General features: G+C 42.1%; 1 protein-coding gene across 16 annotated transcripts in view; it reads left to right on the plus strand.

The window, feature by feature from the left end:
* Window positions 1-2,851: 2,851 nt before the first annotated feature.
* The window catches only part of PARN (poly(A)-specific ribonuclease), a 179,435-nt gene continuing 169,463 nt past the window's right edge, over window positions 2,852-12,823 (plus strand). For 11 of the 16 annotated variants that reach the window (XR_015154689.1, XR_015154690.1, XM_086375666.1 and 8 more), the window contains exons 1-5: window positions 2,852-2,990; window positions 3,323-3,400; window positions 6,965-7,044; window positions 7,523-7,590; window positions 7,676-7,757. Coding sequence is in view for 14 of the 16 variants with exons in the window: in XM_086375666.1 (XP_086231792.1) it covers window positions 2,972-2,990; window positions 3,323-3,400; window positions 6,965-7,044; window positions 7,523-7,590; window positions 7,676-7,757 (327 nt within the window). In the remaining 2 variants the exon portion in view is untranslated. Of the gene's footprint in view, window positions 3,067-3,322; window positions 3,401-6,964; window positions 7,045-7,522; window positions 7,591-7,675; window positions 7,758-12,823 lie in introns of all 16 variants that reach the window. The other 5 variants (XM_086375670.1, XM_086375680.1, XM_086375673.1 and 2 more) reach the window with 3 other exon arrangements.

Here is a 12,823-nt window from a genome sequence, read left to right on the forward strand (position 1 = left end):
GTCACACTCTTACTTGTTCTTTAGGGTACATAATATTTTCTTTTGGGGGAAAATGGTTATTTTCTTTTCAAAAAGACCAAGTGGTTTGTACTCAGCATTTCTCCCAAACCTAAGGGGTGAATTCAGGGAAATGTGACAGGAGGTCAGAACTCTGATCATAGCTTATTGACACATTTATTTCTACAGTGCTTTACAAGTCACATACATTATCAACCCTGATCCTAAGACTGATTTAGTGGAAGAGAAAATCGAAGCTTAGGAATATCGAATAATTCCAGACCTAATAAACAGATGGTAAAGAATCTGCCTCCAGTGCAGGAGACCCAGGTTTGACCCCTGGGTCAGGAAGATTCCCTGGGGAAGGGAATGGCAACCCACTCCAATATTCTTGCCTGGAGAATTCCATGGACAGAGAAGCCTGACAGGCTACAGTCCATGGGGTCACAAAGAATCAGACACGACTGAGTAACTAACACTTTCTCTCTGACCACTAACATCTTGACTGAGCCTTAGAAGCCAGATCATCTAACCAACTTCATACAGCTTTTGTGAAAGACCAAGGTGAATTCTCAGACAGCCATTTTGCTTTTTTGCATTTCTTTTTCTTAGGGATGGTCTTGATTCCTGTCTCCTGTACAATGTCACGAACCTCCATCCATAGTTCATCAGGCACTCTGTCTATCAGATCTAGTCCCCTAAATCTATTTCTCACTTCCACTGTATAATCATAAGGGATTTAATTTAGGTCATACCTGAATGGTCTAGTGGTTTTCCCCACTGTCTTCAATTTAAGTCTGAATTTGGCAATAAGGAGTTCACGATCTGAGCCACAGTCAGCTCCCGGTCTTTTTTTTTGCTGACTGTATAGAGCTTCTCCATCTTTGGCTGCAAAGAATATAATCAATCTGATTTCGGTGTTGACCATCTGGTGATGTCCATGTATAGAGTCTTCTCTTGTGTTGTTGGAAGAGGGTGTTTGCTATGACCAGTGTATTCTCTTGGCAAAACTCTATTAGCCTTTGCCCTGCTTCATTCTGTACTCCAAGGCCAAATTTGCCTGTTACTCCAGGTGTTTCTTGACTTCCTACTTTTGCATTCCAGTCCCCTATAATGAAAAGGACATCTTTTTTGGGTGTTAGTTCTAAAAGGTCTCGTAGGTCTTCATAGAACCATTCAACTTCAGCTTCTTCAGTGTTACTGGTCAGGACATAGACTTGGATTACCATCATATTGAATGGTTTGCCTTGGAAACGAACAGAGATCATTCTGTTGTTTTTGAGATTGCCCCCAAGTACTGCATTTTGGACTCTTTTGTTGACTGACGGCTACTCCATTTCTTCTAAGGGATTCCTGCCCACAGTAATAGATGGTGATTGCAGCCATGAAATTAAAAGATGCTTACTCCTTGGAAGGAAAGTTATGACCAACCTGCTGCTGCTGCTGCTGCTAAGTCACTTCAGTCGTGTCTGACTCTGTGTGACCCCATAGATGGCAGCCCACCAGGCTCCCCCGTCCCTGGGATTCTCCAGGCAAGAACACTGGAGTGGGTTGCCATTTCCTTCTCCAATGCGTGAAAGTGAAAAGTGAAAGTGAAGTTGCTCAAGTTGTGTCCGACCCTCAGTGACCCCATGGACTGCAGCCCACCAGGCTCCTCCATCTATGGGATTTTCCAGGCAGGAGTACTGGAGTGGGGTGCCATTGCCTTCTCCTAGACAGCATATTAAAAAGCAGAGACATTACTTTGTCAACATAGGTCTGTCTAGTCAAGGTTATGGTTTTCCCAGTAGTCATGTATAGATGTGAGAGTTGGACTATAAAGTAAGCTGAGTGCCGAAGAATTGATGCTTTTGAAATGTGGTGTTGGAGAAGACTCTTGAGAGTCCCTTGGACTGCAAGGAGATCCAACCAGTCCATGCTAAGGGAGATCAGTCCTGGGTGTTCATTGGAAGGACTGATGTTGAAGCTGAAACTCCAATACTTTGGCCACCTAATGTGAAGAGCTGACTCGTTTGAAAAGACCCTGATGCTGGGAAAGATTGAGGGCAGGAGCAGAAGGGGACGACAGAGGATGAGACAGTTGGATGGCATCACCGACTCAATGGACATGAGTTTGGGTAAACTCCGGGAGTTGGTGGTGGACAAGGAGGCCTGGCGTGCTGTGGTTCATGGGGTCACGAAGTGCTGCGAGGTTCATGGGGTCGTGAAGAGTCGGATACGATTGAGCGACTTAACTGAACTGAAGGTAAATTCTTTTGACCAATCCATGTTTATGGAGCATCTGCTCATGTCAGCAGTGTTGTAGGCTCTGGGAATCAACAGCAAACCAATAACCAACATAAAACTCCATTATGCAGGACCTCATCTGTTTTGCTCACCATCGTATTCCCAGTAGCTAGTGCCACAGCTAAGGGTCTCAGCTTTGCGTTCCCTGTCGCCTCTGCAAATAACCCTCTTTCCCATTATTCTTATTGCAGCATTCTGCTCTTTCTCTTTAAACAGATCTTCGGATTTCCAAGTAGCAAATTTGAATCTTGCCTGACTTTCTGCTCGTCCCTCAAGTTAAGCACCAACAGGGTTAGGCATCTTGTGTTTTCTATTCATCCCTGTATCCCCACTCCTTTCAGGGTGTCTGGCACATAATTGGAACTCAGGAAATATTTCCTCATCAATTGGATGGATGTCAGGTCACTCCCACTTCTCAAGTAAAAGGTCCAAGCCTGGTGGTCTCCAGTGAGACCACGCCTTGGAGAACTTTGATAGCCACGCCCCTGCTGCCTCCCGGGAACGAAACCAACCCTTGGCCCCGCCCCCAAAATGACGCAGGGGCACGTGACGCGCGCCGGCGCGCGCTGTTTCCGGAAGTCGCCCCCGTGATCTCTGCCGCGGCTGCCAGCGCTGTCGCCGCGGAACTTCGCGAGTGGAACGGTCGAGGCGGGCCCGGGCGGGGCCGGAGGCCTGGCCACTCCGCAGAATGGAGATAATCAGGAGCAGTGCGTGTCCGCTGTACACCTCCCCGCCTCCTCGCGGCAGTTCCTCACCCGGCCTGCTAGGCCCGCACCGCGGCAGGTCTACTTGACCCGGCCTGGGGCAGAGGCAGTCCCCTCAGGGGTTTGCTCCCCTTTTGCGCCTCTTGGGGCCTTGTTCGTCTCTGGCCAGTGCACCCCTCTGGGCTTATACCCCTCTGGTCTGTGCACCCCTTAAGGACTTGTCCTCTCATCCCAGGATCCTTGGAAGCTCCCCTCCCTCCTTCCCTATCCCCCTAGTAACTCGTGGGCAGGAAGCCAGGCCACCGATTCTGAGCCTCTTCTCGGTTTCTCCGCAGATTTTAAGAGTAATCTTCACAAAGTGTACCAGGCCATAGAGGAGGCCGACTTCTTCGCCATCGATGGGGAGTTCTCAGGTATCCCTCGCTTGCAAGCTCGAGGCTGGCACCCTGCAGTGCATAGCCCAGCCTCCTCCTGCCCGCCACCCCCACCCCCGACCCCTCACCCCCCACCCCCGCGCCCTCCTGACCTCTGGCCTGGGCTTATACCTGCTGGTCGCTCCTCCCTGTTTGAGTTTTCTGGGTCAGGGTGCATGAGTCTCCACGTTTCCTCTTAAACGTTTCAAAAGCACGAAAGAGGTGCGTTGGGTTTCCTGACTGGGTTTGTGGTGGTTCGAACTCTGAGGGTTGCAGATAAGAGACTATGGTTTTTATGCTGCTGAAAAACAGCTGGACAGAGTGTGGAACAGAGCTTGAGAGTTAGGGTCAGGCCTTTTTTGGTGTGTGGTGAAATACACATAGCATAAAATGTATCCTTTTAACCATTTTTAAGTGGTTTTAAAAGTTAAGTGACATGTAGGACAGTCACACTGGAATGCCACCATCCCCACCGTCCATCTCCACAGAACTTTTTCATCTTCCAGAACTGAAATTCTACGCATTGAACAGTAATTCCTAGCTCCTCCCTCCCCTCTGCCTCTAGCAATCATTGTTTCCATCTCTATGAATTTGACTAGTTTAGACATTTCCTCTAAGAGGACTCATACAATATTTGTGCTTTGTGACCGACTTGAGGGTTGGACTTCTGCAGATAAATGAGGGTATTCCTTTAGGCATTAATGAAAGTGTTCATTGCCTGCCTTGGCATGGGTGTACACATGTATCTAGTACTTAGATTAGTATAACAGTTACAATTGCAAGGTTCTTTTTTTGGATCAAAGGTATCCAATTTTTGGTAAAGATAGCCATTTTTGCTACAAATTGTACATGTTTCAAAGACTTCAGCTCTTTCTAAAGGAATCCATGTTGGGCATAATCTTTTTTATTGGGCATAATCCATTACTGAATTATAATTGCTGAATTATATAGTTATATATATTGGAGAAGGCAATGGCACCCCACATGTACTCTTGCCTGGAAAATCCCATGGACGGAGGAGCCTGGTAGGCTGCAGTCTATGGGGTCACTAAAAGTTGGATAGGATTGAGTGACTTCCCTTTCACTTTTCACTTTCATGCATTGGAAAAGGAAATGGCAACCCACTCCAGTGTTCTTGCCTGGAGAATCCTAGGGACGGGGGAGCCTGGTGGGCTGCCGTCTATGGGGTCGCACAGAGTCGGACATGACTGAAGCGACTTAGCAGCAGCAGTTATACATATATATAATTGTATATAATTATAATTACTGAATTATATTCAACCAATTGTATCAGTTTCAAGTGTAGAACATAGTGATTTGATATTTTTATACATTATGGATTGGTTACCTAGCTAAGTCTAGTTACCATCTGTTATCATACAAAGTTCTTGTCAGCTATATTATTGGCTATATTCTCTGTGCTGTGACTTACTTATTTTATAAGTGAAAGTTTGTACCTCTTAAATCCCTTCACCTATTTGCCCCCCCCCAACCATCAGTTTACTCTGTATCAATAAGTATCCTTCTGTTTCTTTCTTTCTTTTTTTTTTTTTAAAGATTTCATCAGTAAGTGAAATCATCAGTATTTGCTTTCTTTGTCTGACTTATTTCACTCACTTAGCAGAGAAGCTATGGCACCCCACTCTAGTACTCTTGCCTGGAAAATCCCATGGATGGAGGCGCCTGGTAGGCTGCAATCCGCCTGGTAGGCTGCAATCCACGGGGTCCCAAAGAGTCGGACACAACTGAGCGACTTCACTTTCACTTTCCACTTTCACACATTGGAGAAGGAAATGGCGGCCCACTCCAGTGTTCTTGCTTGGAGAATCCTAGGGACGGGGGAGCCTAGTGGGCTGCCGTCTATGGGGTATCACAGAGTCGGACACGACTGAAGTGACTTAGTAGTAGTAGTAGCATGGTATCTTCTAGGTCCATCCATATTACAAGGTTTTTTTTTCTTTTTCATGGTTGAGTAATATTTCTTTACACCAGTTCTTTGCAGTCCCATGGACTGTAGCCCGTCAGGCTCCTCTATCTGTGGAATCCTCTAAGCAAGAATACTGGAGTGGGTAGCCATTTCCTTCTCCAGGGGATCTTCTCAACCCCTGGTCTCCCACATTGCAGGCAGATTCTTTACCATCTGAGGCATCAGGGAAGCCCCATGTATGCATATATATGTGGGTATATATACACACACACACACATAAATATACACACATATATAGCATCTTCTTTACATATATATAGGATCTTTATCCATTCATTTATCCTTGGACACTTAAGTTGCTTCTATCTTTGCTATTACAAATAATGCTGTAGTGACTTAGGGATGCATATATCTTTTTCAGTTAGAATTATTGAAGAAAAAATAATTTTTGTTTTCTTCTGATAAATATCCAGAAGTGGAATTGCTGGATCATATATTCTATTTTTAATATTTTGAGGAAGCTTTATACCGTTTTCTATAGTGTCTGCACCAATTGACATTCCCACCAACAGTACATGACAGTTTCCTTTTCTCCACATCCTCGCCAACACTTGTTATTTCTTGTGTTTTTGAGAATAGCCATTCTGACAGATGTGAGGTGGTATCTCAAGATTGCTGTGGTTGTTCAGGGTCTTTTGTGGTTCTATACAAATTTTAGGATTATTTGTTTAGTTCTGTGAAAAATGCCATCAGTTCAGTTCAGTTCAGTCGCTCAAGTCGTGTCTGACTCTTTGTGACCCCATGAATCGCAGCACGCCAGGCCTCCCTGTCCATCACCAATTCCCAGAGTTCACTCAGACTCACGTCCATCGAGTCAGTGATGCCATCCAGCCATCTCATCCTCTGTCGTCCCCTTCTCCTCCTGCCCCCAATCCCTCCCATCATCAGAGTCTTTTCCAATGAGTCAACTCTTTGCATGAGGTGGCCAAAGTACTGGAGTTTCAGCTTTAGTATCATTCCTTCCATAGAGATTACATTGAATCTATAGATTGTTTTGGGTAATATAGGCATGTTAACAGTATTAATTCTTCCAGTTCATGAGCATTTCTGTTTATTCATGTTTTCTTCAATTTCTTTCACCAGTGTCTTACAGTTCTCAGAGGATAGGTCTTTCACCTTGGTTAAATATATTCCTAAGTATTTTATTCTTCTTGATGCAGTTGTCAATGGGATGGTTTTTATAATTTCTCTTTTTTATAGTTTGTTATTAGCGTATAGAAATTTACAGTGGATTTCTGAATATTAACTTCGTATCCTGCAACTCTACTGAATTCATTTATTAGTTCTAATAATTTTTTGGTGAGATTATCTGTAGGGTTTTCTTTATTTGAAATCTGTTTTAGATTACTGAAACTATCCATTCTCAAATTGAAACATTTGTATTTCTGAATTCTTTATTATAGGGTTTGGCTTGTTAGCCTGCAAAATTCATGCTAATTTTGAAAAAGTGAAGTAAAGAGCACTTCCAGTTAGTTTTAATTCATAAAAATATGAAATTATAGAGCCATTGAATAGTTGACTGACATTTTTCCAATAGCATTTACTAATAGGTTAAAACTTTTTTTCTTAAAATCTAGGAATCAGCGATGGACCTTCAGTCACCGCATTAACAAATGGTTTTGACACTCCAGAAGAAAGGTATCAGAAGCTTAAAAAGGTAAGTGGGTGTGCTAGAAAAATCTTATTTTTTTTTCCCATATTGGTCTTGCATATGTTAAATTATAGAGGAATAAAATCGTCAAACTTGTTTATTAACTTCTCAACCCCAGTTATGAAATTATATTTAGTGGTGTTTAAAACAACAGCAAAAATAATTGTTTGCTGGAAAACATTTTGGGGAATTTTAGTATTTTCATTGTTAATTTGATTTACAGGAAATATGATGTGGTTATTTTAATCATTTGGAAATGGGTTTACTATGATGCTCTGGATGATGCATAAGTGCTTAGTTGGGAAAAATATTAAGAAATGTATATAAATTAATAGTGCTTCTGATAGATAATCTGTAATCTGGATCAGAAGTACTCTGCCAAAGTCAAGTAGAGTAATCAGAAAACCTACCTCATTGCAAATACTGTTGCTCAATGTCGACTATACAGCACTGTTTTGACAGATATTTTATTTCCCTTTTCCAGCATTCCATGGACTTTTTGCTGTTTCAGTTTGGCCTTTGCACTTTTAAGTATGACTACACAGATTCAAAGTAGGTTGTTTTAACAAGTGGTGGGAATTCTTTTGTCATGGCATAATTTAACACCCTAAGTCTCCTCTTATCTTATTTTCTCTAGGTATATAACAAAGTCTTTTAACTTCTATGTTTTCCCGAAACCCTTCAATAGATCCTCACCAGATGTCAAATTTGTTTGTCAGGTTAGTAGTATAATTGAGTTGTTTTTTTTTTCTTCTGTTATGAGTCCCTGATGAAGCTGTGTGGAAACATGGAATCAGAATTCTCTTTAAAATTTGGTTCTATAACCAACTTTGCACTTTGGGCAAATCACTTTACCTCACTGACCTTCAGTTTTAGGGTTATAAATAAATCATACTCCCATCTTTCCTTTGACCTGAGAGTGAGGAGTTAAGGAATAAGATGTGAGAGACAGGCAGAGGGAAATGGGAACATGAACTTTATTATAAGTAAAGCTGAATTTGAGACCATGACTTCATAGTGTGGCTCTTTGGGGGATTTTTTTGTCTTACCCTGAACTGAACCTACAGATCAGGACCTGCAGGTCTTTTCCCACCCCGTCCTCACTGCATGCCTCTCCAAGGGTAGACCTTTATTTTCTGGAGGAGCAGAATATGTGTGTATCCTCTTTGAAAAGAGCAAGCCTAGAAGTGAAAGTGAAAGTATAGTCACTCAGTTGTGTCTGACTCTTTGCGACCCCATGAACGTAGCCCCCAGGGTTCTCAGTCCATGGGATTCTTCAGATAAGAATATTGGAGTGGGTTGCTGTGCCCTTCTTCAGGGGATCTTCCTGACCCAGGGATCGATCCCAGGTCTCCTGTATTGTAGGCAGATTCTTTACTGTCCGAGCCACCAGGGAAGCCAGAAGGGGCTAAGTTATACGTGCTCAGTTTCTTTTCCCAAGTTTACCAGTTAGGAAAGAGAGGGTAGAAAAAGACCACTGTTACCTACTGGCGAGGAGAGGGCTGACTCTATGAGCCAAGGGAAGGATACAGGGAGGGTCCCCTTTAGAACAGCCAGTTCAGAGTTGTAGCTGATCTGGTGGACATTCAGTGAATGTCAGCTTCCCCTTTTTTCTCTCTTAATAATCTGATTAATGGATAAGGAGATCATTGATCTCCACTGATAAGGAGAATGTCAATTAGTGTCTATCATATGGATATGTGATGAAGCCTGAGTTTTGGTCTTCTCTTCCTTAGAATCTTATGCCTGAGCTTCTCTCCCCAGTAACATTGGTTCCTTTGAGTCTTCCCGTCTGTCCCTTTTTCTGCATCTAAGTAGTAATGCAGTTAAGAAAGCCTAGAGGGTAGGCTTCTGAGTGACTGAGTCATGTCAGATTCTCTCTGTAATAAGGGAGGATGTAAACAAATGAAACAGCATTCATTGTATGTCAGGAGCTGGAGGGAAGGTAATTTTAGTCTTGTAACCAGCATTTTTCTTAAATTAGCAGATAAACCATTGTTGATATTTCTTTACCTTGTAATAAGTTCAGTTCAGTCTCTCAGTCATGTCCAACTCTTTGTGACCCCATGGACTGCAGCATGCGAGGCCTCCCTATCCATCACCAACTCCCAGAGTTTACTGAAACTCATGTCCATTGAGTCGGTGATGCCATCCAACCATCTCATCCTCATTTAACAACTATTTACCAGTCACCTGCATATAGAATACTTCATTAAACAGTATTTGTAGATTTTCTCTGAGAAAGATAGGTTCAGTTTGGACATTTGTATGGATGTAGTTTTCCAATGGTAGCAGCAAAAGACAGTTCCTTAAAGTGGATTCCCTGGTTTTAGCCAGGGATTAATCAAATGCACACAGTGGCAGTGGGACATCTTAGGGATGACAGTGTGTTCTAAAAGACCAACACAAACACAGTTATTCTAGGAAATCAACTGGAGACAGATCAGAAGAACCCTATCCATCATACAAAACCATCCTGTGACTATACCTGGAACACTTCATACAGTTCTAATAGCCCGCCACTCCTTAAAAAAAAAGAAAAACATCATAGACTTGAAGACAGGCCAGAGATTAGTGGGCTCAAATGGTACAGTTCTCTATTCTGGAAAAACAAAGGCAGAGAAGTGGTTGAGACATAGTAAGTAAACTTGGCAATTGTATGGATAAGGTAAATGATTGTATCTCTGAATTTTTTTTCTGGTCCTCCATCTAAGGTGAATTTTGTCTTACAGCAGAGTCGCATCTTAAAAGGAACTTAGCTTCTAGAGTCAGCGAGTAGGGTGAAGATTGTGTCTGGTTAAAAATAGATCTTGAAAAGCTATTATTATCCTTAAAGCAGGGAGAATTGGGGGGCAAAACAACTTACTATGCTACCTGAAAACTAAGTATCTGTACACACAGTGATCCATGCACACTAGGCAGGATGTGGAGGAATGGACCTCCTGTGAGCCATGCACACTCCTGGAGCATGTGCCCATCCAGGTGAATTGCAAAGCATCTACATTGTCTTCACTTCCTTTTTCTTCTGTTCTTTTTTCTGGCTGAACATCTGTAGTTGAGTTCATGGAGGAAAATACATACATGGTCGTGAAAAGTCAAGACACTGCAGCTGTCTATAGAGTAAAACATGTTTCTTTTTTGTAAATAGCCTCTCTTCCCCCATGCCGCTTCTTTCCCCGTTTCACTCCTTTTGTGCCATATATACGTATACTGCTGTGTCTACGTATGTATACACACACACACACACACAAACACAATTTTGGGTTTTTCCTTTAATATACGCAGTCATAACATTCATATTTTATATAACTTGCATTTTCCATTTAACACAGTTCATATTTCATAATACAGATGTATTATAATTGATCTAATTGGAATTGGAAAGTTTTCCAGTGGCTCCCTATTTTAAACAGTGCTGTAGTCAGTGTCCATGTGCATGTGTCTTGGTTGTATATAGGAATTTTTTTTTTTTTGGCTGAATCAACATATGTTTTTTAAGCTATTTTTAAAATTTATTTTTAATCGGACGATAGTTGCTTTACAATGTTGTATTGGTTTCTGCTGTACAATAACATGGATTAGTCATAGTGTACATATATCCACTCCCTCTTGAACCTCCCTCCCCCACCCCATCCCACCTTTCTAGGTTGTCTAGAGAGACTTAGAGACTAAGTTTCAGGTTAAACTCCAGGAATGTTTTTATCGGATAGCTTTCCCAGGAGGGGAATTAATGAGTCATAGAACTTTCAGATTTAAAATTTTGATAGATGCCTCAAATTGTCCCCCCTAATATCTATGCTTATCTTTTGAATCTTGAAAATGGTACATTTAGGACAGACCAAAGATAGTGTTTAGTATATTACAAATAAAGTTTTTTGGTTTGAAGTGTTTTTTCTTTATTATGGTAAAAAAAAATCTATAACCTAAAATTTACCATTTTAAAAGGCTTGAAGTTCAGTTGCACAGAGTAGATTTTTTGGTGCAGTCTAAAGAGTATTATTTGAGTAAAAAATAAATAGCTTCAAAAAGGGGATACGTGATCTCTGACTCTGATTTTTAAAGAAGAAAGTTAGGATATTTTGGAGTCTAGTGACAGGAGGAGTAAAAATGCCTTTCCATAACCCATCTTTTGGTGTCTCTGTCAGTGATGGGTATTAGGGGAGCAGAGTTATAAGAATACTCAGGCATGGAAGGTAGAGGGGCTTGTGGCCTAAGTCAGAAGGCATTTGGTCTTATTTCAGAACAGGATGAAAAGGGAATATATAGGGGAAATGGTTGCTTACTTCACACCACAGAAAACCTGGACAGATAGAAAATGATGTGCCTGTATCTGTGTGTGTGTGTGTGTGTGTGTGTGTATGTGTGTGTGTGCGCGCGTGCACATACCTATGTATATTTGATTAAGTTGCTCATATTTTAAAAGAACTTGTGTCAGGTAATAAAGATACATAAAGTACATAAAAGTATATACAATATATAAAACCTTTTAACCTAAGATTAAAAATAAGTAAGTGAAAAATTGGAAGAAAAGAAAAATGAGGGTGTGATTACTGTGTTATGATTAGAACACAGAATTCATGCCAAAGAAAGTCTTACTTTTGGCCTACCTCAGAAGCTTGTCTCTGAGATTCCTACCAGGCAAGACAAGGGGGAAACACACCATCAGTTCTGCGGCCCAAAGGATCAAAACGGACCAGGACTCAGGACCAGTTCAGCTTTCCTCAGATTAGAGACCCTAAGACATTTCCCTTTCTGTTATCATCGTATTAGTTGCTCAGTCATGTCTGATTCTTTGTGACTCCATGGACTGAAGCCCACCAGACTCCTCTGTGCATGGAATTCTCCAGGCAAGAATACTGGAATGGGTTGCTGTGCCCTCTTCCAGGGGATCTTCCCGACCCAGGGATTGAACCCAGGTCTCCTTAATTGCAGGCAGATTCTTTATCATCTAAGCCATCAGGGAAGCCCTCTGTTATCATAAAGAAGTCATTAATGTAGAAGACGTTGTCTTCAGCAGCATCTCTAAAGTGAATATGGTAATGAGCTTACTGGAACTAGGAGAGCATCCTCAGTCTAGACTGATGGTGTAACATCAAGTATGGCTCAGGAAGGGTCGCTCTATAAGGGGTCAGATTTAACTGTTCTGAATTTAGTTACTTCAGTTGCTCAGTTATGTCCGACTCTTTGAGACCCCATCGACTGCAGCACGCCAGGCTTCCCTGTCCATCACCAAATCACGGAGCTTGCTCAAACTCATGTCCATCGAGTCGTGATGCCATCTAACCATCTCATCCTCTGTTGTCCCCTTCTCTTCCTGCCTTCAGTCTTTCCCAGCATCAGGGTCTTTTCCAATGAGTCAATTCTTTGTTATCAGGTAGCCAAAGCATTGGAGTTTCAGCTTCAGCATCAGTCCTTCCAATGAATATTCAGGACTGATTTCCTTTCAGATGGACTGGTTGGATCTCCCTTGGACTTGCTGTCCAAGGGACTCTCAAGAGTCTTCTCCAGCACCACAGTTCAAAAGCATCAATTCTTTGGCACTCAGCTTTCTTTATAGTCCAACTCTTACATCCATACCTGATTACCGGAAAAACCATAGCTTTGACTGGATGGACCTTTGTTGGCAAAGTAACGTCTCTGCCGTTTAATTTGCTGTCTAGATTAATCATAGCTTTTCTTCCAAGGAGCAAGTGTCTTTTAATATCATGGCTGCAGTCACCATCTGCAGTGATTTTGGAGGCCAAAAGATCATGCCATGATCTTCATTTTTTGACTGTTGAGTTTT

The sequence above is a fragment of the Bos grunniens genome, chromosome 25, assembly GCF_055505025.1.
Source record: "Bos grunniens cultivar Pamir isolate PY7600 chromosome 25, Bosgru_T2T1.0, whole genome shotgun sequence".
Classification (NCBI taxonomy): Eukaryota; Metazoa; Chordata; class Mammalia; order Artiodactyla; family Bovidae; genus Bos; species Bos grunniens.